This window comes from Megalobrama amblycephala, linkage group LG2 (genome assembly GCF_018812025.1).
Source record: "Megalobrama amblycephala isolate DHTTF-2021 linkage group LG2, ASM1881202v1, whole genome shotgun sequence".
In the NCBI taxonomy this organism is placed as follows: Eukaryota; Metazoa; Chordata; class Actinopteri; order Cypriniformes; family Xenocyprididae; genus Megalobrama; species Megalobrama amblycephala.
In genome coordinates, this window is record NC_063045.1 from 59,312,538 (window position 1) to 59,338,503 (window position 25,966).

Sequence of the window (25,966 nt, forward strand, 5' to 3'; positions counted from 1 at the left end):
TTAAACATTGAGTCTCGCGCCGGGTGGAAATGGTCGCTCGCGCAAGGAATTTACTGTGAGGAACAAGAAAATATTAGCGAGCTGCTAACAGTGAAATACACTAACATTTCATCTGAATACAGCAAAAAAACGAAGACGGCTGAACAATGACACATATTAAGGTACCCAATGAAGCGGAATGATATCATAAAAAATAATATTCAAGTTAACTGGGGTGTGTTTTTTGTTTATGTTTGATTAGACGCTAACAGCTAGGAGCTAGTTAGCAGATTGCTAATGATAATTGAACAGATACTATAACTTTATGAAAATAATTAATTACGGCTTGTTTTTGCTGTTTTAGGGTAACTAGATTTTAAAAACGTTTTATTATTGTGTGTTAAAGCAGTTTGAATGCCGCTTTCATAGTTTTTGACAGCAAAGTGCAGTGGGCAGGTAAATGACATTCATATGGGTATTTATTGACCCTTTATCTCCTATTATTATTATTATTAAACCAAATAATAAGTCTAAAAAGCACAAAGTGAACGTTATCCTATTGATTTAGATGAATAATTGACAGCCCTTTCGAAACGTTGATATCGTTGATGAATCATGGACAGTTACCATATTCTCTGTGTATTAATTCAATATATTGTTTTTTTTGTATTTATAATTACTTGTTTATAATATATTGTTTACAATCTGTTTGTCAAGTCTGTGATTTGCAACGCAGACCTGGTGAAATCACTTCCATTTTTCACTTCACAGTAAATCAAAACATCTGAAAGAGTTATTGTCAATGCAAATGTTGAAAATATTCTGCAACATTTGGTTTTGTTCATTATGCTTAATTCATCTTAGATATTTGTCCTCTTATTTGTATTTAAGGACGGCTTGTCTATTTGTTTCTAGTGTCTGTAACTACCTATTCAGATTCTCCATAAGAAGTACATTTGGGGGAAAAAAAGTATGATTTTTAACTTGTGTTTCTGTCCCAACTGCCCCAGTTTCTCTGCAGGGGTAAGTGAGGTGTATCGTACCCCGTCCTAGGATGGACAGTTATTTTAAGGCTGCTGTGTGCGACCTGGACAAGCTTTTGGATGACTTTGAACTTAATGCAGGTTTGAAACATTTGCTTTACTGATATTATTGTGTTAGAAATATTCATTTTGCACTTCTCAATTGGTGAGGGCACAACAATACATTTTGGGTTAAATAATGTAAATTTAAATGACCACTGTCTTCAAGCTGTATATACACACATACTACATTTATGAAATTCTGTTTTAAATAAATATTGTCCTTTTGGACTTTTTATTCATCAAAGAACCATGAAAAAAATGTATAATGGTTTTATGATAAAAATATGAAGCCGCACAACTGATTTCAACATTATTAATAATCAGAAATGTTTCTTGAGCAGCAAATCAGCACATTAGAATGATTTCTGAAGGATCATGTGACACTGAAGACTGGAGTAATGATGCTGAAAATTCAGCTTTGATCACAGGAATAAATTACATTTTACAATATATTTAAATAGGAATCAGTTATTTTAAATTATATTTGATAGTATTACTGTATTTTTGATCAAATAAATGCAAATAAATGCCTTAATGAGCATAAGAAACTGAAGAACAATCTAAGAATTAATTTAATAACCATAAGATCAGACAGCATATGCTGTCTGATCTTATGGCTATTAAATTAATTGGTCTCTAAAATTGCTAGAAAATCAAAGCCATATGTTTAACCAAGTTGTGTTCTAAATTTTAAGTTGAAATCACCTCCCACTAGGGGGACGAGCCCGCTAAAATGATTTAAAGTACCATTTCCATTGTAAGGCGATGTCTAATTTCAATATGGTTTTCACAGGACGAATTTTGAGTGTTCAAGCTTTCGATTGATACCTAATTAGTGATGATTACTAAAATATGTGATAGGGAAAAATGGAAATAAAAAAGGTGTGTCAAATGTCCTGCTAGCACTTAAAAAGTTATGTTAGTTTTATGATATCAATAAATATCTTTTGGTTATTTTAAGGTTGATGTTATCATGTTACCTATATTATAAATTAATTTGATGTTTCACTTTGTTTTCAGAGGAGCTTGAGAACAAGCCCGCCACATTTGCAAGCCCTCCTTGTCCCGACTCAACGCTAGTCTCTGGTCACCATTTGGACATTCAAAGCTTCGTACCAGAGGTCTCACAAACACTCCCAGATGTCAACGCCCTGCACTATGGACTTACATCACAAAGTATTACCTTAAACCAAAAAGATTCATATTCAAATGAACGCCCACTCACAGGTGTGGACCTCCTGTCCTCCGTCGATAGCAGAGGTATCAAAGGTTCGGCTCCGCCATGTCCGGACCGGTCACTGAAGCCTGTGTGTGATCTGGTGAACGATACGGGTTCTGCAAACCTCCAGCAAGCCAGTAGTCAGGAAGACTTCAAAGAGCTGGATGTTCCTGAGAAGGAAACTAATGAGGAGCTGCTAGTGGACTTTGACAGTCCTGTAGTATCTTGCCCAGAAGAATTACCAAAGCATGACTCTGAGATTAACTCTAACTCCTTCAGTCTTCTGGATGTCATAATACCGGCCTTTAGTGATCCTCATGGATCAACTAGCATCACATCTTTGGAATGCAAACAGACTGAAAGTTCTTGTCCTGAAGAATCAAGCTTCAGTGAGCAAAACAATTCTCCATGCAATCCAATGAATGAGGAAGATGTTAGTAATTCAGTTCCTAGTGCTACAGATGAAGATATTTCAGATGAGCAGGCTGTATCGCTCCAGCCTGATTCAAAAGATGCACAGCTGTCTGAAGATCCAGAGGATGTAGCTGGAAGTCCCTCCTCGGAGAAGGAATCTTCTCTGTCTTGTTTGCCGATGGCCGTATCCATGTGTGGATCCCTCGTGGCATCTTTAGACCCTCAAAAGGCAGCAGTGATAGAAACCAAAGATGAGGCTGAACTGGAAATAAATTCAGCAATTCAAGAGGCTGAAGAGTTAATTCTTCCGTTGGAAGAGCCTGTAACTCCATTCTCCTCCAGTAGGCCTGATTCCTCACCTGAAGATGAACCTGAACTAGTCCAGATCATGTCGAACCCTGAAAGGGCATCTGCTGTCTCGGGCCATTACCCTGAAAGAAACTTTAAGCGCACCTTTTCGCCTACAGACAAACTAACCTGTAGAGATTTGTGTGAAAGCAACCCGTCTCCACCCTATTCGGAGAGCCCAAATTATTCCTATGAGTTCGGTATCGCCAATGATTACCTTCCTGAAAGTGACCAGACTGTGATGATGGTCACGGATGAGGAGCTAGATGCCTTTCTTATGGGTCAGGGTGTGAAAATCGACTCTGACACGGGTGCGGAAAAATTCACAGACGATGGTTTTTCAGAATTTAACGGAAATGTCGAAGGTGATGGCTTTTTAGATGAGGAATTGCAGAGCTGTAAAGTAGAGACGTTTGCCTCTCCTGAGAGCGATGGCTCACTTCAATATCTGGAGGAGAGCGAGGGTTCAAACGTTTCTTCCTCATCTCAGGACAGCAGCCCGCTGAGAACAGACCCCACGCAAACAATTAGCCATGAAAACACCACCAGCCCTGTTGAGATTCAGTCAGCTAGCTCCCCCAACCAAGAGACAAATTACGGCGGGGCGAGACCAAAGCAGCTGTCCAACCAAACTGTACGGCCTCCATCAGAAAGACACAGAAGCAGCCATGCTGAAGCCGATGTGGAGAATGGCTCGCAAGTTTCGCCCAACCGAGATGAAAACAACTGTGAACCACCTCCTTATCAGCAATATGAGCCAGTTATGGCCATGATGAGCTCTCAGAGCCTCCACCATACCCAGGAGAGACTCTGGAGGACAGGGAGTCATCTGTTGATCCGGCAGATCACGAGGCCGAGGGTTTGGGATCAAAGCAGCCACCTTGGGTCCCTGACTCTGAGGCCCCTAACTGCATGAATTGTATGCAAAAATTTACCTTTACTAAGAGGAGACACCATTGCAGAGCATGTGGAAAGGTAAGTTTGTTATCTCTCAGTTGGTCAGCAAAATATATGTATGCACACCGAGCGGCAACCTTCCTTGAATCCATCACGGAAATTCATTGACTGGCCGCTAGAGTCAATCCCATAGACCTCCATTTTAAAATGCCCAACTTTACAGCAGAAAAAAATATTTCTACAGCCTGGTATAAATTGTGGTTTTGGTCTATATAGGTAATTTTGCCCTTCATGACAACTGTGAGTGGGGGTGAATTTTTTTTATAACTCACCCGTTTTATATTATATTAATTATATTAAGCCTTAAAGTTCTGCATAATTATGGGTGTGGCCACTTGAGTGACAGGTGGATTGTCCTACTAGCTGTTTGTCTGCTGTCTCAACTCCACCAACGTCCCGCCTCTTTGCCCATTTCCGGTTATCCGGTGACGTGCTGCCAAGATGGTGACGGCTGGCTCCGCCCACTTCAAAAATGCTCTTCAGAAACCAGATGTCATGGACACTACATCCATTGTTTTATACAGTCTGTGATACACACAAGCATTCACAAGTTTGGGATCAGTAAGATTTTAGAAATTAATACTTTTATTCAGCAAGGATGCATTAAATTGATCAAAGTGACAGTAAAGACATTTATAATTTTTTATTTTTTTTTTTTAACTTTCTATTGAAAAAAAAAATTGTATCATGGTTTCTGCAAAAATATGAAGCAGCACAACTATTTTCGACATTGATAATAATCAGAAATTTTTCTTGAGGAACAAATCAGCCTATTAGAATCATTTCTGAAGGATCATGTGACACTGAAGACTGGAGTAATGATGCTGAAAATTCAGCTTTGCATCACGGAAATAAATTACATTTTAAAGTATATCACAAAAGAAATCATTTATTTTAAATTACAATAAAATTTCACAGTATTACTGTTTTTACTGTGTTTTTGATCAAATAAATTCAGCCTTGGTGAGCAGAAGAGACTTCTTTTAAAAACATAAAAAAAAAAATCTTACTGGCCGCAAACTTTTGAACAGTTGTTTATTTATTTAATGATTTTTTTTTTTAAATGATCTTGTTTTAAACTGTCTAATTGACCATTGTCCCAGAGAAGCGCTTCCTAGTCTCCAATATTACTCTGCGCTCTTTCCTCTCAAATAACAAAATAGTTTAATCTCAAATTAATATTTCATGTTCATTTATTATTTATGGTGTGAGTATCCACATAATAAGCAAGTTATGTACAGTCAGACGGTCATTATTGCAAACGAAAACCCCTTTCATCCTGTCAGAGTTTATTTTGCATAAATGAACTTACTTAGTGGCTCAGTAATGTGTTTGCTTCAGTTCTGAAAGTGACTTTGTAACTTAATGTAGTTGTTGAGTGTGTTCTGACTTTTAGAGGTGAAAGGCAAATAACCGCAGTGTGAATCGATGAATTAACATGCAGTCAGCTGCCTTGATTTTGAGCAAAGGTCTGTGACACAATCCTGCCATTGTGTTCTTGTCTATTTATAACCACAGGAAAGCCTAAAACCTGTAGTCCTCTGCCTTAGACAGCAAAAGTACTCATTTTATTTATTGGTGTGTGGTCTCTTTTGTTTTCATTACGTCAGTGGAGGGTTTATTCTCCTCTGGAGGTGCTAAATATAGAGGCAGATTTGCCGGGTCAGCGGGATGTATTTTTAGCACTGATATAGTTTACCGCTTGAAATGCTGCACAGAGTTGCTGTTTTCAAGACATATTGGGGCAATAAATAAAATGGGCTAAAGGACACCAGAGAGTTTTCTCCAGGTTTATGCTTGATGAAGTACTGCGTTTACCCAGCATTTGAGTGAATAATGTTGTCTGTTTTGCAGGTGTACTGTGCAGGCTGCTGCAACCGTAAATGCAGACTGAAATATCTGGACAAAGAGGCCAGGGTTTGTGTCATCTGCCATGTTACCATTCAGAGAGGTGAGTGCTTAACCACTTTAATATGCTGCCTGTCTGTCTTAATAGAATCTACTGCAATATTCAATATTTAAGTGGATGCACTGCACTCTGCCTTTAAAACATCCACCATAATAACACCCAAACATTAAAGGTCAGACAATCTGTGGCAGTAGTTCGTGTGAGTGTAGAAATGGGGCATTATATGAACCACACAAATTAGGTTGATAAAATTAGTGCTTTTGTGGACATTATTACTGTGAAATAATCAGTAGCATTTTTGTTCTGTACAGACAGAAACTCTAATGGCCAGTTCACATCAAGAATGATAACTGTAACCGTAAAGTTTTATAAAAGTTCAAACTCTGAGAGAACAGTGGAGTCTATACCACAACTGTAAGGATAACACAAAGAAATGATTTGTACTTTTGTAGTGTTGAATGAGAAAAACATTGACAGCTTGAATATTCTGCCTGCTTTTAAAGGGATAGTTCACCCAAAAATGAAAATGATCCCAGGATTTACTCACCCTCAGGCCATCCTAGGTGTATATGACTATCTTCTTTCAGATGCACACAATCGGAGATATATTTAAAAATCTCTTGGTTCTTCCAAGCTGTTTAATGGTTGTGAAGGGGGGCCACATTTTGAAGCCAAAAAAAAATGCATCCATCCATCCATCATAAAAATAATCCATACGGCTCCAGGGGGTTAATAAAGGCCTTCTAAAGCGAAGCGATGGGTTTTTGTAAGAAAAATATTTTTATATTTAAAAAATATTTAAAATTTAATTAACTATATTAACTAGCTTTCGGCAGACGGATGTATGCATCGATTTGCGGCGGACGAGTAACCTCTGATCCGACGCATGACGTATTGACGAATGTGGAAGCACAGGGGATAGAGCAAAACAAAACACCGGTCTTAAATTAGAAGTCTAAAACATTTTTTTATCTAAAACACTTTTAGCTTCAGTTTGTTGCAAAGCCCTATTTGTTTGAACCACGAGAGACTTATGATACTCCTACATCCTACGACATACATCACGTCAGGGTTACTCTATATACACCTAGGATGGCTTGAAGGTGAGTAAATCATGGGATAATTTTCATTTTTGGGTGAATTATCCCTTTAATTTGCACTCTGATTGTTCAAAATGCATCACTGAAGCGTGCTCTATTAGTGTGGGCACTTATATAGTTTTCATTATAGCTAGAAGTTTTTTTAATTCTACACACATTTCATTTGTTTTGCACATGAGGAAAAACAAACTGCAGTTAATCGCTTTAGATGTTGGTCAGATGTTGTGAAAAGGGTAAAATTTTGCTGATCGTCAAAGGTAGACAACAGGCAGTTTTCATGTAATCTATAAAAAACTTCACTTAAAGGATAAGTTTGCCGGTTTTCAACCAGGTCTGCATTATTACAATGTCACATTCTTTCTCTGTGTGATCTGCACACAGATATACCTGTTTGTTTGTCAGCAAGTCTGACAAATGGGTGTTAAAGTTTTTGTCAAAAAGGGAATGGCATTTTCTCTAGTTATGCAGTCTCTTAAAAGCCCATCTTGTCAGCAGTGAATTCCCCATTTAATTTATAACTACACTTTTATATCTATACTTTAATGCTTTTTCATACTTTTAATGCAAAAGTTATGCAAATGCAAAAAAGTTCAATTAAATGATAGGTGACATTGATTTTCTTAGTTGTAATGTAAAGGATCAGCATTCTCCCCTAAAAGTGATCAGGCAGACCAAACCGTAAGAGTCGTAGAGACTTGAAACTTTGAGGGCTGATAGTACTCACTCTCTGGAGTCTGATTGCAATAATTATCAAAAAAAGTTGGTTTTGATTCACGGTCCCCAAGGGCCGCCAAAACATTAGAAGTGGGTGGAGCCACTTTTACTATAATGGCTATAACTTGAGAACGGGATGAGATATTTTCACCAAACTCAGCTATGTAAGAGCTCATTCTGTGGTCGCGAGAAAAAAGACTCGGTGACTGGCCATTTGGTGGCGCTACAATGGCAAAAAAACCCATCCAATTGACTTGAAAATAGGCATGCAGCATCTTTGTCTGAGGTGCCATTACTATCTATGAGGACACTGACGCATCTCAAAAAACATGGCCGCCATCGGCCAATGAAGTTTGAACAACTATCAGACAAGGTTAATGGAGGCTGATCGGAATGAACTCACTAGGGCCTGTTTGTCTCATGGCTCTAGAGGCCTGTGAGAAATTCGAAAGAAATCAGCCACCGGGGGGCGCCTTCACATTTTTCATGTGCGTAAAGGCAGGAACACACCAAGCCGATGCCGACGAACTAGTGGCGACGAAAGCAGACTGTGGGGTTGACTCACGTCGGCAGCGTCTAGGTCCAAAGTTGCCATGACACACCAAACCGACAGCCGACGGCCAAGTAGCACGTCCGTTCTGCGCCTGCGTACGATGAAATGCCTTTCTGTACCAGCAGGTGGCAGTAGCTGAACAGCCAATCAGAATGATCAGATGGCCCGACGGACCGACGAGCTCCGACGCCAATTCCATGTCAAATCGGCCGAAAAAAGCAGACGAAGACCAACCAGCAGACGGTGCGGAACACACTGAGAAAACTTAGCCGGCCAACGAACAAAAAGTGCCCGATGGCCGACCGTTGGCTTGGTGTGTTCCTGCCTTAAAGGATTGTGTATCACACGATTTTTAGCATATGACCACGACATTCATACACATGGTAGAACTCCTCATTCTGAACAACTTTGCCTCTAGGACAGCCGCTGTCCATCGAATTGTTTGCTAAATATTGGAGATTATTTTGAAAACCAACTTCGGTGAACTAGTCCTTGGTTTTTAGCTCAATCATGTTAAAAAAAAGCTTTAAAAAACTTATATTTCTTATGGTATATTGGCTGTAAATGGCCTTTTCCATGTATGACCAACATGGTTACAGGCTTGCTTATTAAAACGTAATACTTTTTTACGTATGTGCTTAAAGGCCTTAAAGCACTTGTACCCCAATAATTGCAGCTCGCAGCTATATTATTTGTATTCTTTTTTTATTTCAGCTTATTAGTTACTAGTTTTAGGTGACAATAACAACACTGGCTCATGGAGCACTTGCATTTTAATTTGTGGCAAACTTTTTTTGTGGGCAAAACATCTGAAGCTCTTTTATTTTTCAAGGACTGATTTAATGGAGAAGATCAAGGCTTTATGTTTTTTTTTCATCCTGGTTGGTCTATAAAAAGAGGTTGGCACACGGTGTGTGGCCGAGCGTGCGGTCCATTTGCACATTAAAAAGGACATTCATCACAGAGCGTCAGTCGCCAGCCAGCTCTCTCAGGGTTTGGTGCAGGGCTGGGTGGAGCCAGGGCACTGGTGCATGTCCTTGAGTGTGTGTTTGTGTGTGTGTGTGTACAGGACCCACCTGGTGCAGTATACGTGACACTCTCTCTCTCATTCACTCTCCTGGTTGAGGAATCGAGTTAGACACATACACACACACACACACACACACACACACACATCTTGTCTTCAGCACAGCACACATTTCAGGAAAGGAGGGTTTGTCACCACTCTCAGCCCAGGGCAGCCATTTAATACGACCTCGTGCGTGTGTGTGACGGACTGAGCTTGCACTCGGAGCCAGTGATATTCTCAGGGCTGGATCCTGGTCCAGGACAGACGAGAGCTCAGTGTGAGGTTGCGGAAGTGAGCTGCGCCCCATCCGGGATGAGAGAGGCTCAAGGATGCGCCCTCTATCTCAGTCACTCGCGGACTCTCTCTCGCTTATCGGCAAGATGGACACTTCCTCTTTCGCTCGGTGCACGCTAACGCCGTCCTGGGACACTAACATGCAACCCGTGATTAACCTGGAAGAGAATTTGGGGTGGAGTTAAATTGGGATGAGGTAAGCTTAGGATATCAGTGAACTGATTCTGCATTTGATCAATCAGTGGCTTTATTTTGTTAACTCTTTTAAGTTTTTAACTTTTTTGCAGCATCTTTAGTTGCTCCAGTGTGAATTTCCAAATACTCAAGGACATTCCGTCCTGCTGTTTCTTGGCTTCACGGTTCCCATCTGTCTTGTCGTCGTAGCCGTTTTCGCCATGAGCCAGCATATTTTGGCGTTTGTGCTTCTAGCTGACATGTTTGTGAGTGTCACAGGCAGTGCCAGTGTAATCAGGTCGATGAGCATCTATGAGCCTTAATCAACGTAATGCACTGACTCATGGTTGGAGAGGATGTCAGCACACTGGGCTGTGGTCTGCACTGGACGTCCTGTTTCTTGAGTTCGGTTTGGTGGCTCGTTGCCCGTCACTTTAATAACAACTTGCTGTGATTGATGCTCAATGCTCTCGGGTAAAGACGCCAAGCCCGTGGTGTTGTAAACACTTGATGTTTTGGATTTATTAGATTGTGACTCAGCTGAACAAGGTCTGTACTTTGGACTTTGATTATAACTTGGTTTACCACAGGTCAACAATTTTTAGCTGGTGTAAAATAACATTTTAAATTATTTTAAACCTTATTGTACAGTGTATATATATATATATATTAACGTTCAAAAGTTTGGAATCTTTTATGATGTTTTTAAAAGAAGTCTCTTTTGTTTACCAAGTCTGCAATTATTTGATCAAACATACAATAAAAAAGCAATGTTTTGAAATATTATTACAATTTCAAATAATATATAGTGAAATGTAATTTATTCCTGTGATCAAAGCTGAATTTTCAGCATCATTACTCCAGTCTTCAGTGTCACATGATCCTTCAGAAATCATTCTAATATGCTGATTTGATTATCAAGAAACATTTCTGATAATTATCGATGTTTAAAAAGTTGTGCTGCTTCATATTTTTGTGGAAACCATTTTTTTTTTCAGGATTCTCTGATGAATAGAAAGTTCAAAAGAACAGCATTTATTTGAAATTGAAATCTTTTGTAACATTATAAATGTCTTTACTGTCACCTTTGATCAACTTAATGCATCCTTGCTGAATGAAATTCATTTCTTTAAAAAAAACAAAATCTAACAGACCCTAAACTTTTGAACGGTACTGTATATAACTATATTTGATATATGAACTGGTCTTTCAGTGCATTTAAAGGAGCAGTTCACCCCAAAATGTAAATTCTGTCATCATTTACTCATGTTGTTTCAAAGCCATATGACAGTCTTTTGTGGATTGTAATGTTGATGCTGCTTTTTTCCATAAAATGAAAGCATATAAACCAAGGGTTGTCAAGCTTTATAAAAGTAGTTCATACTTGACAGTGTGCTATATTAAAAGGGGTCTTTGATTATGATTCCACTTTTTTAACTTTAGTTAGTGTGTAATGTTGCTGTTTGAGCATAAACAACATCTGCAAAGTTACGACGCTCAAAGTTCAATGCAAAGGAAGATATTTTCTTTACAGAAATCGCTTTTTAAGGACTACAGCAAACTCCTTGTAGGGACTACAATGAGCTTCCTCCTGGGTTATCGACCAACTAACCCTAAAATTTACATAAACCCTGCCCCCGGGAACATGTAACAAAGGGGATGAGGCCATGTTGGGCTGCTTTAGAGAAGAGGAAGAGTTGTTGTAGTAGAGTGTTGATGACATGCCGTCATTTTACGCCGGACTGCTTCACAAACGAGGGTCAATTCAACACAAAAGATGAACATGACGGCACATGCTAGTGGATGAGTTGAATCAACTCCACAGCAACTACATAAATTTATCCACTAACCATTCAGAAACGTCCTAAAAGTTGTAACTTCTTCCTGAGTCTCTCCATCAGTGTCGACTCCGGTTTGAACAATGTAAGGCTGAACACCGTTACTGACAATCCTCATTTTGGCTGCGTGAGATTCTCCAGCTTTGTTGTTGTTGAGCAACCGAAGCGCGAGCTGTTAAAGCTCCGCCCTCTTCTGGACTGTTCCTCACACAAATACATAAGCCACTTTTCCACCATTGAGCCAAACCATTCCCATTCCGTCCCAGCCGGTATAGATATGGTTTCATCTTCCACTGCACAGCTGATTACATTCTTTTGAATGCAATACAAATGCATCAGTCATTGCCTTGGTAATGCAAGAGTTTACAGATGGTATGAGATGTAAACAGCGAGTGCATTATGGAGGATGATCAAATATTTCTTTATATTGCATTATTAACTTGTGTTTACTAAGTGCAAATAGAGTGCTTGGCAAGCTGCAGAGCAGCTGATCAGAGAAACAGACAAGTGACCAATCCTGAGTGGCGACGTCACTACACGCATTCTTCCAGCACAGTTAAGCATGGTTAGCCAACTGGAATTCTGGGCCGAGAACTGTTTGTGATCGTGCCATGCTGAACCAAGATCAAGTGGAAATATAACTGGAACCGTTCTTTAGAACTGTTCGGTTGCATTTTTTGTGCTTAATTTCTCCTTTTGTGTTCAACAGGGGAAATAAACATAATAAAACTTTAGGTTGAGTAAATGATGACTGAATTTTCATGTTCGAAAATGAACTGTTACATTGACTTCTGTTTTATGAAGTATAGTCAGTGCTTAAAATGGGCAGGTACGTGCCAGTACGCAGTATTTTTACCTTTAGCGTACTGCCAGTTTTCCTGCACTTCTGACATGTTGCATGTACGGTGGCCCACCTGGCCCTTCCTTCTTCAGGAACGCGTTTTGAACTGAGCATCGGGAGTACCGGCACTTTTATATTTCCACTTCAACCACTGAATATAGTAGTGGCCAAAAGAGATGATCAACCTAGGAATATTGACATCTTCACTCTTTATTTAAATATTAAATAAAGCTATGCTTGGAGTCGATTGTTTTATTTGTGACACAATGAAACATGACAAATTGTGCATAATTTTCGGCCAGGCTGTCATACAAAGAAAATATGAACACATGCAAAAAAAAGAGAGAACCAACGAAATATTAATAACTGATTATGTTATAGCGGATCATTCACAATATCCACTTTTCCTTTCTCTCAGTCATTCTCTCTCCCAGCATGACCTTTCATTCACTGAACTGAAAAGACACCTGATTCAGGAATGGCTGATTTTGTTTGTCTGTGTGCAGCTCAAGCCCATGAGAGAATGATGAGCCCCACTGGGCCCAGTCCCAATCCCAACATCCCATCAGAGTACTGCTCCACCATACCACCCATGCAGCAGGCCCGTGCTGCCGGCACCCTCAACTCTCCCCCACCCACCGTCATGGTCCCCGTGTCTGTCCTCAAACACCCCGGTAATGACGGTACGCACTGCACTCTGAGCAAGGATGCTGAGTTATAGCTCTTATGGCTATAAAAACAGTGACTTCCACTTACTATAATTAATTCTTGAATGAAAGACTGGCTGTGCCCCAAATTGCATGCTCATGTAGAGTGCAAGACTAGGTTAGCTTCATTAGTGAAGTACAATTTATTCAGCAAGGATGCATCAAATTGACCAAAAATGAGATTTAAATATTACAAAACATTTCTATTTCAAATGTTTTTCTATACAGAATCCTGAAAACATGTTTCCACAAACATATTGCATACATTTCTTGAGCACCAAATCAGCATATTAGAATTATTTCTAAAGGATCATGTTTGAAGCCTGATCCTAATGGCACTGTCGTTTGTGTTTCTGTTTTTGTTCTTGTAGGTTTTCCACGTGAGCAGAAGCACGTGTGGTTTGCTGATGGTATCCTGCCGAACGGCGAGGTAGCCGACACCACCAAACTCTCCGTACAGACCCGAAGATCCTCTCAGGAGTCGAGCCCCGTAACGCCAGACCCACCGGTGGTGAGACGCCGAAATCCTCTGAACTGATGCTAGAGATAATTGATAATGACAACTGAAGTCATTAATTGATTTGCTGCCTTTCAGCTTGACGGTACAATTCCTGCCGAGTGTGACGAGAGTGCCGGAGGCAGTTCGGACAGTGCTGCCGAGTTGAGCCGCCCGCCCATCAGAGGACCATGGGACTACGGCCTGCTTTGTGGGGTGGGCAGCTGCGTGCAGAGAGCGGTCAGTCTGGTGCCGGAGGATGACGAGGGTCTGCCTCCACTGCTCATTACCACAGGAGAGGAGGAAGATGGGGGTAAGGACTAGTGTTGTCACGATACTGGAATTTCCAACTTTGATATGATACCTTGAAAAATATTGATATTCAGTACCATGGGGAAAACTGCCATAAATACCGCCATACAGATAATTTGTTATAATCTCATAATTGTTTGATAATTTGGGTCATTTTATTGTAATAGCTTACACACAGCACAGAGAGGCTTAATTTAAATCATTGAACTACATTTACAAAGTAAACAGTAAGTAATAAAATGAGATCAAATAAACAAATAGCAAAAAACAAGTTGTAAAAATTGAAATACAGATTAATGCTTACAATTAAAGTTACGAGATATTCGGTCAATGAGTTTGATTAACATGACAGACAGTAGCATGGTTTATTAGGCTGCTGTCACTTTAAGAGCTTATGCATTGATCCAATGTACTGTTACACAACATGCGTTTTTTTTCTATTTACTATTTTTTACTATTTACTTCTTTTTAACTATTTACGTCTTGCGTCTAACTATTGAACTTACTGTATTTACCTGAATACTCAGCAAAACTGGCATTGTGACATAATTTTGTATGTATTTGACCACTTAATTGCAATTTTTGTATTTGTGAGCTGTTTGAAAGGCGGCTTTATGAGAGCCCCACTTATATAAGATCAGTGATGCACGCGCTTTTGGTGTTAGGCTGTGAGCACGAAACCTGCTCAATTGACTAAAGTAATGCGCAATACAAGCACTATTAATCCGGAGCAAATGAGACGAGTGAGTGACAGGAGGCGGGTGTATGTCAATTGAAGATAAAGTGAGAACGCACAGCTAGTATTAATGTATCGATACTGCAGAAAAGGAGTATTGGAACGTTTCAGATATTTCAGTATCGATACATATTGAAATATCAATATTTTTGGCAACACTAGGAAGGACTTTTAAAGGCTTCTACCAGAATCAAATTTTCTTGATTTACTGCAAGTACCATGTTTTACTATGCCTAATATTGATCTAGCTTACTGCAGTGTGCAACAAGTATCTCATAATAGCCGCCGAGCGAACACAGAGTTGCACTATAACAACTTTCAACACACAAATGTATCTAATATGATAAACAGCGCTGCTTTACCCCACATACGCTTGACCAGAAGAAGCGGAAGCGGCGACTGCGGCTTAATAAAAGCTCCTCTGCTCTTGAGCCATGTGTCACGCTCGTCTCTCATTAGCAATTGCTCCAGCGGCCTCGTTCTGCTCCAACGGCTTTCAGTCATACCCTGCTTCATGCTACAGTAATGTTAATAAATCTTTAATACATTAGCTTATCCATGAAGATGATTTCTGCCCGAGTCCCGTCTGATTCTTTTCCACCGGCTGTAGACTTGAAGACAGCATCTCCCATGATTCAGTGACGTCATCAAGCTACGCCTTTGTTTTAAATAAGAGACCTCTGGCGGCGAAAAACTACATATTGTGTCTTTAATATAAAATGCCATATATGTGTAAAATGTGTAGCTGCCTTTAACTGAAGCTACTGCCATTTTGGTTATTTTGTGACATCACAACAGTCAAATGTGAGAATTCAGAGTGAACTCTTTATGATGTGAAGCTGTTTTTTCTGTAATGTGTAATTTTCATTTTAGATTTATTAGTTGAGGAGCGTCCTGCTGCTTGCCAAATATTGCTGCTGTTGGAGGAGGGAGGCCCACAACCTCTGACCTTCGTGCTCAATGCCAATTTACTGGTGAACGTCAAGATCGTCACATGTATGTTACGATGTCTGAACTTGACTTGAAGTATGTGATCATGTTAAACTTATTCATTTGATAAACATCATTGCTTGCGCTCTCTCTGTTTGTGTTGTAGATTGTGAGAAGAGGTGCTGGTGTCTGAGCTCTAATGGTCTTCAGGGAGTTGGCCAGAAGGAGCTGGTGTTTATAATCGAGTGTTTCCCAGAGGAAAACAGCCTGCCTAGAGACGTATTCAACCTGTATGTTATTATATACCAGGATGCACAGAAAGGTATGTCACCCAAAACTCTTTTAAAGGGTTAGTTCACCCAAAAATGAAAATTCTGTCATTTATTACTCACCCTGATGCCGTTCCACACCCGTAAGACCTTCATTCATCTTCTGAACACAAATTAAGATATTTTAGTTGAAATCCGATGGCTCAGTGAGGCCTGCATAGGAAGCAATGACATTTCCTCTCTCAAGATCCATTAATGTACTAAAAACATATTTAAATCAGTTCATGTGAATACAGTGGTTCAATATTAATATTATAAAGATACGAGAATATTTTTGGTGCGCCAAAAAAAACAAAATAATGACTTATATAGTGATGGCCGATTTCAAAACACAGGAAGCATCGGAGCATAAATGAATCAGTGTATCGAATCTGCTGTTCGGAGCACCAAAGTCACGTGATTTCAGCCGTTGGCAGTTTGACACGCGATCTGAATCATGATTCGATACACTGATTCATAATGCTCCGAATCTTCCTGAAGCTGTGGTTTAAAATGGACCATCACTAAATAAGTCATTATTTTGTTTTTTTTGGCGCACCAAAAATATTCTCGTCGCTTTATAATATTAATATTGAACCACTGTACTCACATGAACTGGTTTAAATATGTTTTTAGTACCTTTATGGATCTTGAGAGAGGAAATGTCATTGCTCCCTATGGAGGCCTCTTGGAGCCATCAGATTTCAACTAAAATACCTTAATTTGTGTTCCGAAGATTAACGAAGGTCTTACGAGTGTGGAACGGCATGAGGGCAAGTAATAAATGACAGAATTTTCATTTTTGGGTGAACTAACCCTTTAAGGCAAGACACAAAAATTGTTTTTGTTTTTACCATTTTGGGCTATTTGGCTTTTCATAACATGTTGTTAACAGATTAGTGGAAAGAAAACATCCGAAACACACATTTAAGTGTTTATTTGTATATTTTGATTCCAATGCGTATCTTTAAAAGCCATGCATTCAGAAATCAGCACTTACATACACCAAACTTTACAGTTTTATTCTACATTCTGAAGGTTTTTAGAGAGGGGTTTGTTCATGTATCCTAAAGCATGGTGAAAATGTATTTTTATCTGGCTGCTGACAGTTTTTTCTGATTATTGGAGTGATAAACTCTCTTTTTAGCTCTAATATATCATGCAATCCTGACATTATTACACACATAAATCTGACTTTATAACTTCTAACTTTATAACTAAAAAGTCAGAATTGTGAGATATAAACTCACAATTGCAAGAAAAAGTCAGAATCAGAATTGTGAGAGAAAAAGTCACAATTACCTTTTTTATTTTTTATTTCATGGCGGAAACAAGCTTCCATACAAAATAGATTTATACCATCAAAAATATTTAATTCTGATGTTTCATTTTGTTGCATGATGTTTTGTCCATTTAACCAAAACTCAAAACATTCAGGATGTAAATAAGTGACATTTATGTGGCTTATATGGTGTTTTTCTTTTCTTTTCCCACCACAGGGAAGTTCATTGATCACCTTGGCAATGTGACGTTCACTGACAGTTTCCTGGGCAGTAAAGACCACGGTTGCGTCCTGTTCTTCACTCCAACCTTTCAGCCTCTGGATGGTCTTGCATTGCCGCAGGTCCCGTTCCTCTGTGGTGTTTTGATTCAGAAGCTAGAGGTGCCCTGGGCTAAAGTGTTTCCTCTCCGACTGCTGCTCGCTCTAGGGGCACAATACAATGGTGAGCCCCATAAGAACACCCAAGAAAATATTGTTGTTATTAAAACATTATTGCTATCAAAATATATTATAATATTAGATCATAGCTCCACCCCTCCAGTCATGTGATCTGTTGTTTATTTTTACAGTGTATCCCTGCCCATTGGTGAGCGTGCGTTTCCGTGACTCAGTTTTTAAAGAGACAGGACACACCATCATGAATCTGCTCACAGTACGTGTTCACATTAAATTCTCACTTGTCTGTCCTGGAAGTAATTTTCAGCATCATTACTCCAGTCTTCAATGTCACATGATTTTTAAGAAAAATATTCTAATATGCTGATTTGCTGCTCAAGAAACATTTCTTACTATTAAGTTGAAAACAGTATTGCTGCTTCATATTTTTGAGGAAACTGTGATACTTTTTTATCAGGATTCTCTGATGAAAATACAAAAAGAACAGCATTTATTTGAAATATGTCTTTTGTAACATTACAAATGTCTTTACTATGACTTTAGATCAATTTAATGCTTCCTTGCTGAATAAAAGTATTAAAGTAATAAAAAAAACTCACCCCAAAGTTTTAAACTGTAGTGTATGTCTATAAAAAGACGTGTTTTCATGTTTATAGCTTTAATTTTTACATGGTTTAATGGTGTGCAGCTGAGTGTGCATCATAGGTATTTAATACCAGAATATTTGGTTATAGCCTTATACTCAGTATCTACATTTTTAATTAAAAGTTTTAATTAAAATTTTCTAATTTGTGAATGATTTGCCCCTGAAAGTTTTTAAATTATTTCAAAGGGCAGGAATCAAATATGGTATTTTGGTGAAGCTATTTTTCCACCTTTCTAACCCGAGTCTCAGGTTCAGCTCAGGACAGTTAATGAAGGAGATTAGAGAGCGCTCAAGACTGTCGCCTCTCAAAGTGTACTTCAGCTCTGAGCCACTCTTGATTTCTGAGAATTACAGCTTCTTTGGTCTCCATTCTAACTATAGTGTTTTCAAGTATGCTTACAGCCACTTTCCTGGACACAGTCATGGAAGAACGTGGGCTGTGTCTGCAAATTAAGTTTAGTTTGCATCAGAATTGGCTTATTTCTGGTGATTCTACTTTGCAAATCCATTTTAGTCTGAAGGTAAACATAGACCAGGTGCACGATAAATAATAGTCCTTTACGGTTGTTGCTTGTCAGACTGTACAAACATGATCCCCCTTATCAGCCATGTCACACTGTAGGATCTCAGTTGCCATTAATGTCTGCATTTACATACGGGATTGAAATGGTGGCTAGCAAACAAAAAACAATCTCTAGCATTAATTTTGATCATGGCTTGTCTTGAAAAGAATATTGGAAAAAAACTTAGATGATGTGTGTTGAGCAAGAAGTAGTTTGTTGTGTCACACTAATCTTGTCATCAGGCTCTGTGCTCCTATTGGTTTTTGATTTGACTGTTGTCGTAAGAGAGAGGCCAAGTGTTGTCAAGTGTTAACTATAGGCCTTGTATCCCCAAAATCTATGTATCCACCTTTATTGTTGTGTTTTGCTGATTCTAACACAGGATCTGAGGAACTACCAATACAGTTTACCTGTGGTGGAAAGTCTGCGAGTACACATGGAGCTGGGAAACAGCTACATCGAGATTCCCAAGTCCAGGTTTAATGAGGTCAGAGTTATATTTGAGTTGTGCAGCAGTCAGGCTGTTGTTATTGTGTTGTTGTCATTTAATGTTTTGTTTTATTCTGGCTGTTGCAGATGCTGAAGGTGGTGAACTCCTCCAATGAGCATGTGATCAGTTTCGGTGCCTGTTTCAGCACAGAGGCCGATTCTCACTTGGTCTGCATGCAGAACGACGACGGTAGCTACCGGACGCAAGCCAATAGTATACCAGGAAAAACCAGGAGAGGTTTGTCAAGCGGTGTTGCTAGAGCTGGGCGATATAGCAAAAAATATTTAAAGGTGCCATCGAACGTTTTTTTACAAGATGTAATATAAGTCTAAGGTGTCCCCTGAATGTGTCTGTGAAGTTTCAGCTCAAAATACCCCATAGATTTTTTTTTTTTATTAATTTTTTTAACTGCCTATTTTGGGGCATTATTAAATATGAGCCGATTTATGTTGCTGCCCCTTTAATTCTCGTGCTCTCCACCCCCGGAGCTCGCGCTTGCCTTAAACAGTGCATAAACAAAGTTCACACAGCTAATATAACCCTCAAATGGATCTTTACAAAGTGTTTGTCATGCATGCGGCATGCATGCGTCGGATTATGTGAGTATTGTATACTGTTATGTTGTTTACATTTGATTCTGAATGAATTTGAGGCTGTGATCCGTGGCTAATGGCTAATGCTATACTGTTGGAGAGACTTATAAAGAATGAAGTTGTGTTTATGAATTATACAGACTGCAAGTGTTTAAAAATGAAAATAGTGACGGCTCTTGTCTCCGTGAATACAGTAAGAAACGATGGTAACTTTAACCACATTTAACAGTACATTAGCAACATGCTAACGAAACATTTAGAAAGACAGTTTACAAATATCACTAAAAATATCATGATATCATGGATCATGTCAGTTATTATCGCTCCATCTGCCATTTTTCGCTATTGTTATTGCTTGCTTACGTAGTCTGATGATTCAGCTGTGCACATCCAGACGTTCTACCCTTGTCTAATGCCTTTCATAATGTTGGGAACATGGGCTGGCATATGCAAATATTGGGGGCATACACCCCGACTGTTACGTAGCAGTCTGTGTTATGTTGAGATTCGACTGTTCTTCAGAGGTCTTTTAAACAAATGAGATTTATATAAGAAGGAGGAAACAATGGAGTTTGAGACTCAATGTATGTCATTTCCATGTACTGAGCTCTTGTTATTTAACTATGCCAAGATAAATTCAATTTTTAATTCGAGGGCACCTTTAATAACGTTGTGTTTTCTATTAAATGGATTAAAATGTTTGGTAACACTTTTATAATCCATTATATATAAAGACTTAGTAAAGTAAAGCATTTTTAATGCATTATGTCTTGTAATGAACCTTATAATGCATTGTAACAATAATACATTGTAATATCTATTCTAAAAGTTCTAGTGGGAAAACACCCTTTAAGTTGTATTGTATTTGTTATCTGATATCAGCAGTTGTTAAGTGTCTTTCTTTTACAGTGACTGGAGCTAGTTTTGTGGTTTTTAACGGTGCTCTGAAAGCCTCATCAGGATTCATTGCCAAATCTAGCATTGTGGAGGGTAATGCTTTTATACAAGTCAGTTTTTGTTGAACACTATGACTGATTATTACTTACAAAAAGCAGAGCTGTATCATCACGCTGTCCCTTTTCATCTTTAGATGGGTTAATGGTGCAGATCCCTCCGGAGACCATGGAGGGTTTGCGACAGGCCCTCAGGGACCAGAGCGACTTCCAGATACCCTGTGGAAAGGCGGATTCAGAAGAGACACGGGAAAATGTGAATGTACGCTGGGTCGAATGGATCGCACCTGTCAATACTGGGTACCAATGATTTATCATACATATTTACACTATCAAAAATTTAGAATAATTAAGATTTTAATGTTTTTTTAAAAAAAGTATCTTCTGCTCACCAATGCTTCATTTATTTGATCAAAAATACAGTAAAAACAGTAATATTGTGAAATATTATTACAATTTAAAATAACTTTTCTGTTTTAATATATTTTCAAATGTAATTTATTTCTGTGATCAAAGCTGAATTTTCAGCATCATTACTCCAGTCTTCAGTGTCACATGATCCTTCAGAAATCATTCTAATATGATGATTTGATGCTCAATTATTATCAATTATTATTATTGCTCTATTAATAATGGTTATTCTATGCTATCTTATTATTATCATCATCAATGTTTTTGATGCTTGAAATTTTTGTGGAAACAGTGATACATTTTTTTCAGGATTTGATGAATAGAAAATTCAAAAGAGCATTTACATAGAAATGCAAATAGAAATAGAAGTCTTTTGTAACATTTTAAATGTCTTGACTGTTATTTTTTAAACAATTTAATGCGTCCTTGCTGAATAAAAGTATTTTAGTGTATGACAGTTTCCACCAAAATGTTAAGCAGCAAAAACTGTTTTCAACATTGATAATAATCAAAAATGTTCCTTGACAAACATTTGACCAGTAGTGCATGTTCTTATCAAATGCTTTCTTATGGATGCATGGTATGCCAATACTGTACTGAATAACCTGAGTGATAAAGCACTATTGATCGGTTTGGCTGCTGCTGCAAGTGACCTTGAAAGTGTGCACTGCATTAATTAATTGGGCATTATTTAAAATGCATTCCTTCAGCTTCCTTCAGTGGTTAAGATGCTGTGTCAGGTCAAAAATTATTCCCCTAAGAAAGTATAACATGTTTTGTATGTTTGCAGAGTCACCAGTCCAGTGGATGGCAAGTCTCTGGAGGGGGTGTCCAGCGTTAAGATCCAGCAGGACTCTGAGTTTGAGATGGATGGCCGAACCATCAGGTGTACTGAGGTGTGTACTGCATGACCCCCACACAAGTTCCTTGTTGTCATCTCTGGCTCATGTCCTGTCTCTCCCATCAGGTCTTCTATCTGCTGAAGTCTTCAGACATCTCCCTATCTGCCATCCTCACATCATCAGCTCAGTTTCAGAGAGAGATTGCTACCGCCAGCTGCGCTGCCCTCTGCCCGCACCTCTCTGTGCTCATGGCAAATGGATTCAACTCTATCGCACTCCGAGTCTCCACCGACTCAGACATGGTAAATCATTTTCGGCACTAAATTGCACAGGAGTGTTGATGAAACAACTCTGAAACTCATTTTGTAATGTAAGACGGAAATTGCACTGGCTGTTTTGAACAAAAGAAAACCTTTAAATTAATAGTTCAGCCAAAAATTGATAGTTCAGACAGACATTTCTGTCCCTCCATTGAAAGTCTATTTCACTCAAGACTTTGTATTCTTTGTACCGTCTATGTTTTGTGTCTGCTATATGATGCTACTACCCTACTTGAATTGCCCCTTGTGGGATTAATAAAGTTCTTAACTAACTGAAACGGTTCAAAATGTTCATAAATAAATCGTGAGAGAAATCCATATGAATGAAATGAAAGTCCACTGAAGAGACACGATCACTTTATATGATGAACAGATTTAATTTAGGCTTTTATTCACATATAAACGTTGATCAGCGAACATACAGCTCAACCATACTTGTTTGATGCGTGAGAATGAACCTCATTGGTTCTCACGCATCAAGCAAGTATGGTTGACAAATTTAAATTCTGTAAACATTGTTGATCAGTGTTTGTATTAAAGCTCTTGGTTCATCATTGAATCAGTGAATTTAACCCAGTTCATTGAAACCGCCTGAAAAAAACGGTTCACTTAAATGAATCTTGAGGCTTGAGCTTTTGATACAGAGTTTTAAGTCTGAGGGCCAGTATAAGGTGACATGAAATGTTTTTCACTGCTGCTTTTTGGATATAATGGTTTGTTACTGGCATCGATCCTTCATTAGTTACTCTCAAGACACTGTAGTATGTAGATTATATAGAGCAGGGGGGGCGTGAGTAGGCTACAGGATGGGAGGAAAAAAAACCTGAAAAATTTTGCAAACTACTGTCATAAAAAGTTATAGTTTTGTATATACATAACTCCTGAATAAAAATTAAAATGTGTTTGGACTGATTTAAAAAAAAAAGTTTTGAACAAATTTGATTGGTTTGTCGATGGTGAGCGCAAATGCAGTGATAAGCGGTTTTATTAAGCGAGTCATTGAGTCGTTCATTCACGATTCGTTCAAATGGCCGATTCATCAAGAATGAGACAGATGTTTGTGAATGGGTCATTGAATCTTTGACTCAAATGATTTTTTCAAAACACTGAATCATTCAAAACACAATTGAGTGTTGCTGTGAGATGCGCTATATTGTGATCTTTGTTTGGATTCATCTGATCTATTTTTGCTGCTAAAATAGACCAAAACAGTCATTATTTCGTCTAAAATGTAAGTGACTTGATATTATTAACTTGTTTGTTGAACTGTCATATCAGTGTCACATTTTCAATCGCGAGGTGATGGTAAATTAAGTGACGGTCAATTGTCAGCTCTCTTGGTCGTCAGGTCGTGTGATGTATGTTGCTGAACTGTATTCAAATGTTATAAATATAAAAACACCACATTTTGAAATTTAACTGCAGTATGTCAATTTAGTTTATTTGTGTGTGCTGCGCTCATATACTCATAAACGGCGCTCATTTGTTTGATTTCTCCTCGAGAAGCTGCGCAAGCCTCAAAAGTTTAAGGTCCTTGCACCCTGACTGAGTCCGAAACTGTCGTATTCGTTTTTTTCATATTCGTCATTTGGTGGCTTTCAATTGTCAAAAACACCCCTCAAAATATTTGCTGCGGATGCGAAAAATGCAGAAAATCGAACCATCTGAATTAATTTTTATGATGGACGGAAGTTTCAGAGGCTGCAAACTTATAAAACGTGTGGTCGTATTTAGTTTTATGTATATATATTTTTGATGTTACTCCACAAACCACCAACAGAGCATATAAAATACCAAAAATAAAAATCTGTTTTTAAAACATTGCCAAGTAAAACACTGCGTTTATATAGAACTGTCTCTTTTACGACCACAACAAACGGGACACTTTTCAGACGCGCATTCCGACGTCACCTCAGCGCCAGGCTCAAGTCAAACGAGCGCGGAAAAGATGCAGGTGACGACGAGGCAGTTGAACAACAGTGAACTGCGGTCAGAAGAGATGCTGTCAGGCTATGTCGGTAAAACTAAAAAATTAACATGACTGTTCAATCACCCGTTATACTGTGCTCGTGGTGCGCACTGAAGAATTGCATGCGCAAATGCGCCGGTGCGCGCTGCATAATTACTTTATTATAGCTTAAATAAAGCGTAAAAGAAACTAAGAGCAATGACTGTCAGTGTTCTGTTGTAAGTTAAGTCATGAAATTACCAAACATGCGATTAAAGCTGTCTCAACTGTGCATGCATGTATTTGTTGACATGGTTTTAAAGCTATTGCTGGCCTTAAAACGTCTTAAAAATGCACATATGTACACTAAGGAAATCTAAATTTTCTAGGGGGAGCATGTCCCCGTATCCCCCAAGCAAACTTAATTTTCTGACCTCGGTAATTATGAAACCCTGCATACGGCTTATATTCTATCTAATGAAATCTGAGGCACTGGGGCCCCAACTGCAATGAACCAGCTTTGGGGGGGGCCCAGCTTGCAAAAAGTTGAGAACCCCTGATATAGAGGGTATGCATTGACATCACTTTCCCGTCGATTTCTTGTCAAATCTCTCTGTACGGTCAATCACACAGCTCTTTTCCGTTTTAGATGCGTTTTGTGTGTTTTTCGCAGCATTCACGCTGAAAAACAGTGCTGCCATTGGTTACTCAGACTTTTTGCCACTCAGTGGGCGTAACTGCAGTCACTCCGGCCAATGGTGACGTCACATGCATACCCTCTATACATAAGATGCATTTGAAATCCACTCATTGTTGTGTTTTTGTAGGTAGAGTACCAGGCTGGCTCTGGTGGCCGCCTCCTGCCTCAGAAGTATATGAACGATCTGGACGGGGCCCTAATTCCAGTCATCCATGGAGGAAGCTCCTGTGTCCCCCATCAGGCCATGGACATGGAGTTTTTCTTCTACATTTCACTGAGCATTTGAACACTGGTGACTTATAAACTTTCCAATCACAGGCAGCCAGTGGGACCTTCACGATCGTAACCGCAGATGCTTAGAAAATCCGTGTCTGAATTCTGACAAGGTATGGAGAGTTTGATGCATTTTAAAGGAGATTAAAAAGCACTTCACTGAAGTGGAACTATATTGGCGATCCTTTAGAATAAAGCAGAGGTCTTGGATCAGCAACGAAAATAAAATTGTGAGAACTGTGCTGTGTTTCTTCGGTTGTGTTTCCGGGGTCTGTTCGTTGGATGCTGGTCGATGAATGTTGGTTTGAACTCAACCGGAATTGTTTTTGTATGACTATGATGTCAGATATACAGAGAATTATAATCATTACTTGATTGCGCACACGGTGACCGAGCATGTGAAGTCCTGCGTTTCTCAAATTTTAAGTCTGGAATCTGCAGTGTTTTTTCCCATCCGTCATAATTTACTTTTATCATATGAAGTAGCTTCACGTGGACGTAAAAATCCATATGAAGATTTTATGTACTGATTATTGTACTTTCTAAGTACTGCGTCTTATGATTAG

The 25,966-nt window shown here is 38.9% G+C and overlaps 1 protein-coding gene across 1 annotated transcript; it reads left to right on the plus strand.

The window, feature by feature from the left end:
* Window positions 1-25,641, plus strand: zfyve16 (zinc finger, FYVE domain containing 16). Its single transcript, XM_048181273.1, is given in 19 exon segments — window positions 1-161; window positions 990-1,103; window positions 2,085-3,800; window positions 3,803-4,020; window positions 5,857-5,953; window positions 13,001-13,177; window positions 13,573-13,712; window positions 13,797-14,010; window positions 15,619-15,741; window positions 15,842-15,997; window positions 17,483-17,707; window positions 17,835-17,917; window positions 19,253-19,357; window positions 19,447-19,597; window positions 20,863-20,943; window positions 21,044-21,206; window positions 22,108-22,213; window positions 22,285-22,461; window positions 25,255-25,641. Coding segments are annotated over 18 exon segments (4,161 nt in total). The 5' UTR covers window positions 1-161; window positions 990-1,033; the 3' UTR covers window positions 25,414-25,641.
* The last annotated feature ends 325 nt before the right edge of the window (window positions 25,642-25,966 follow it).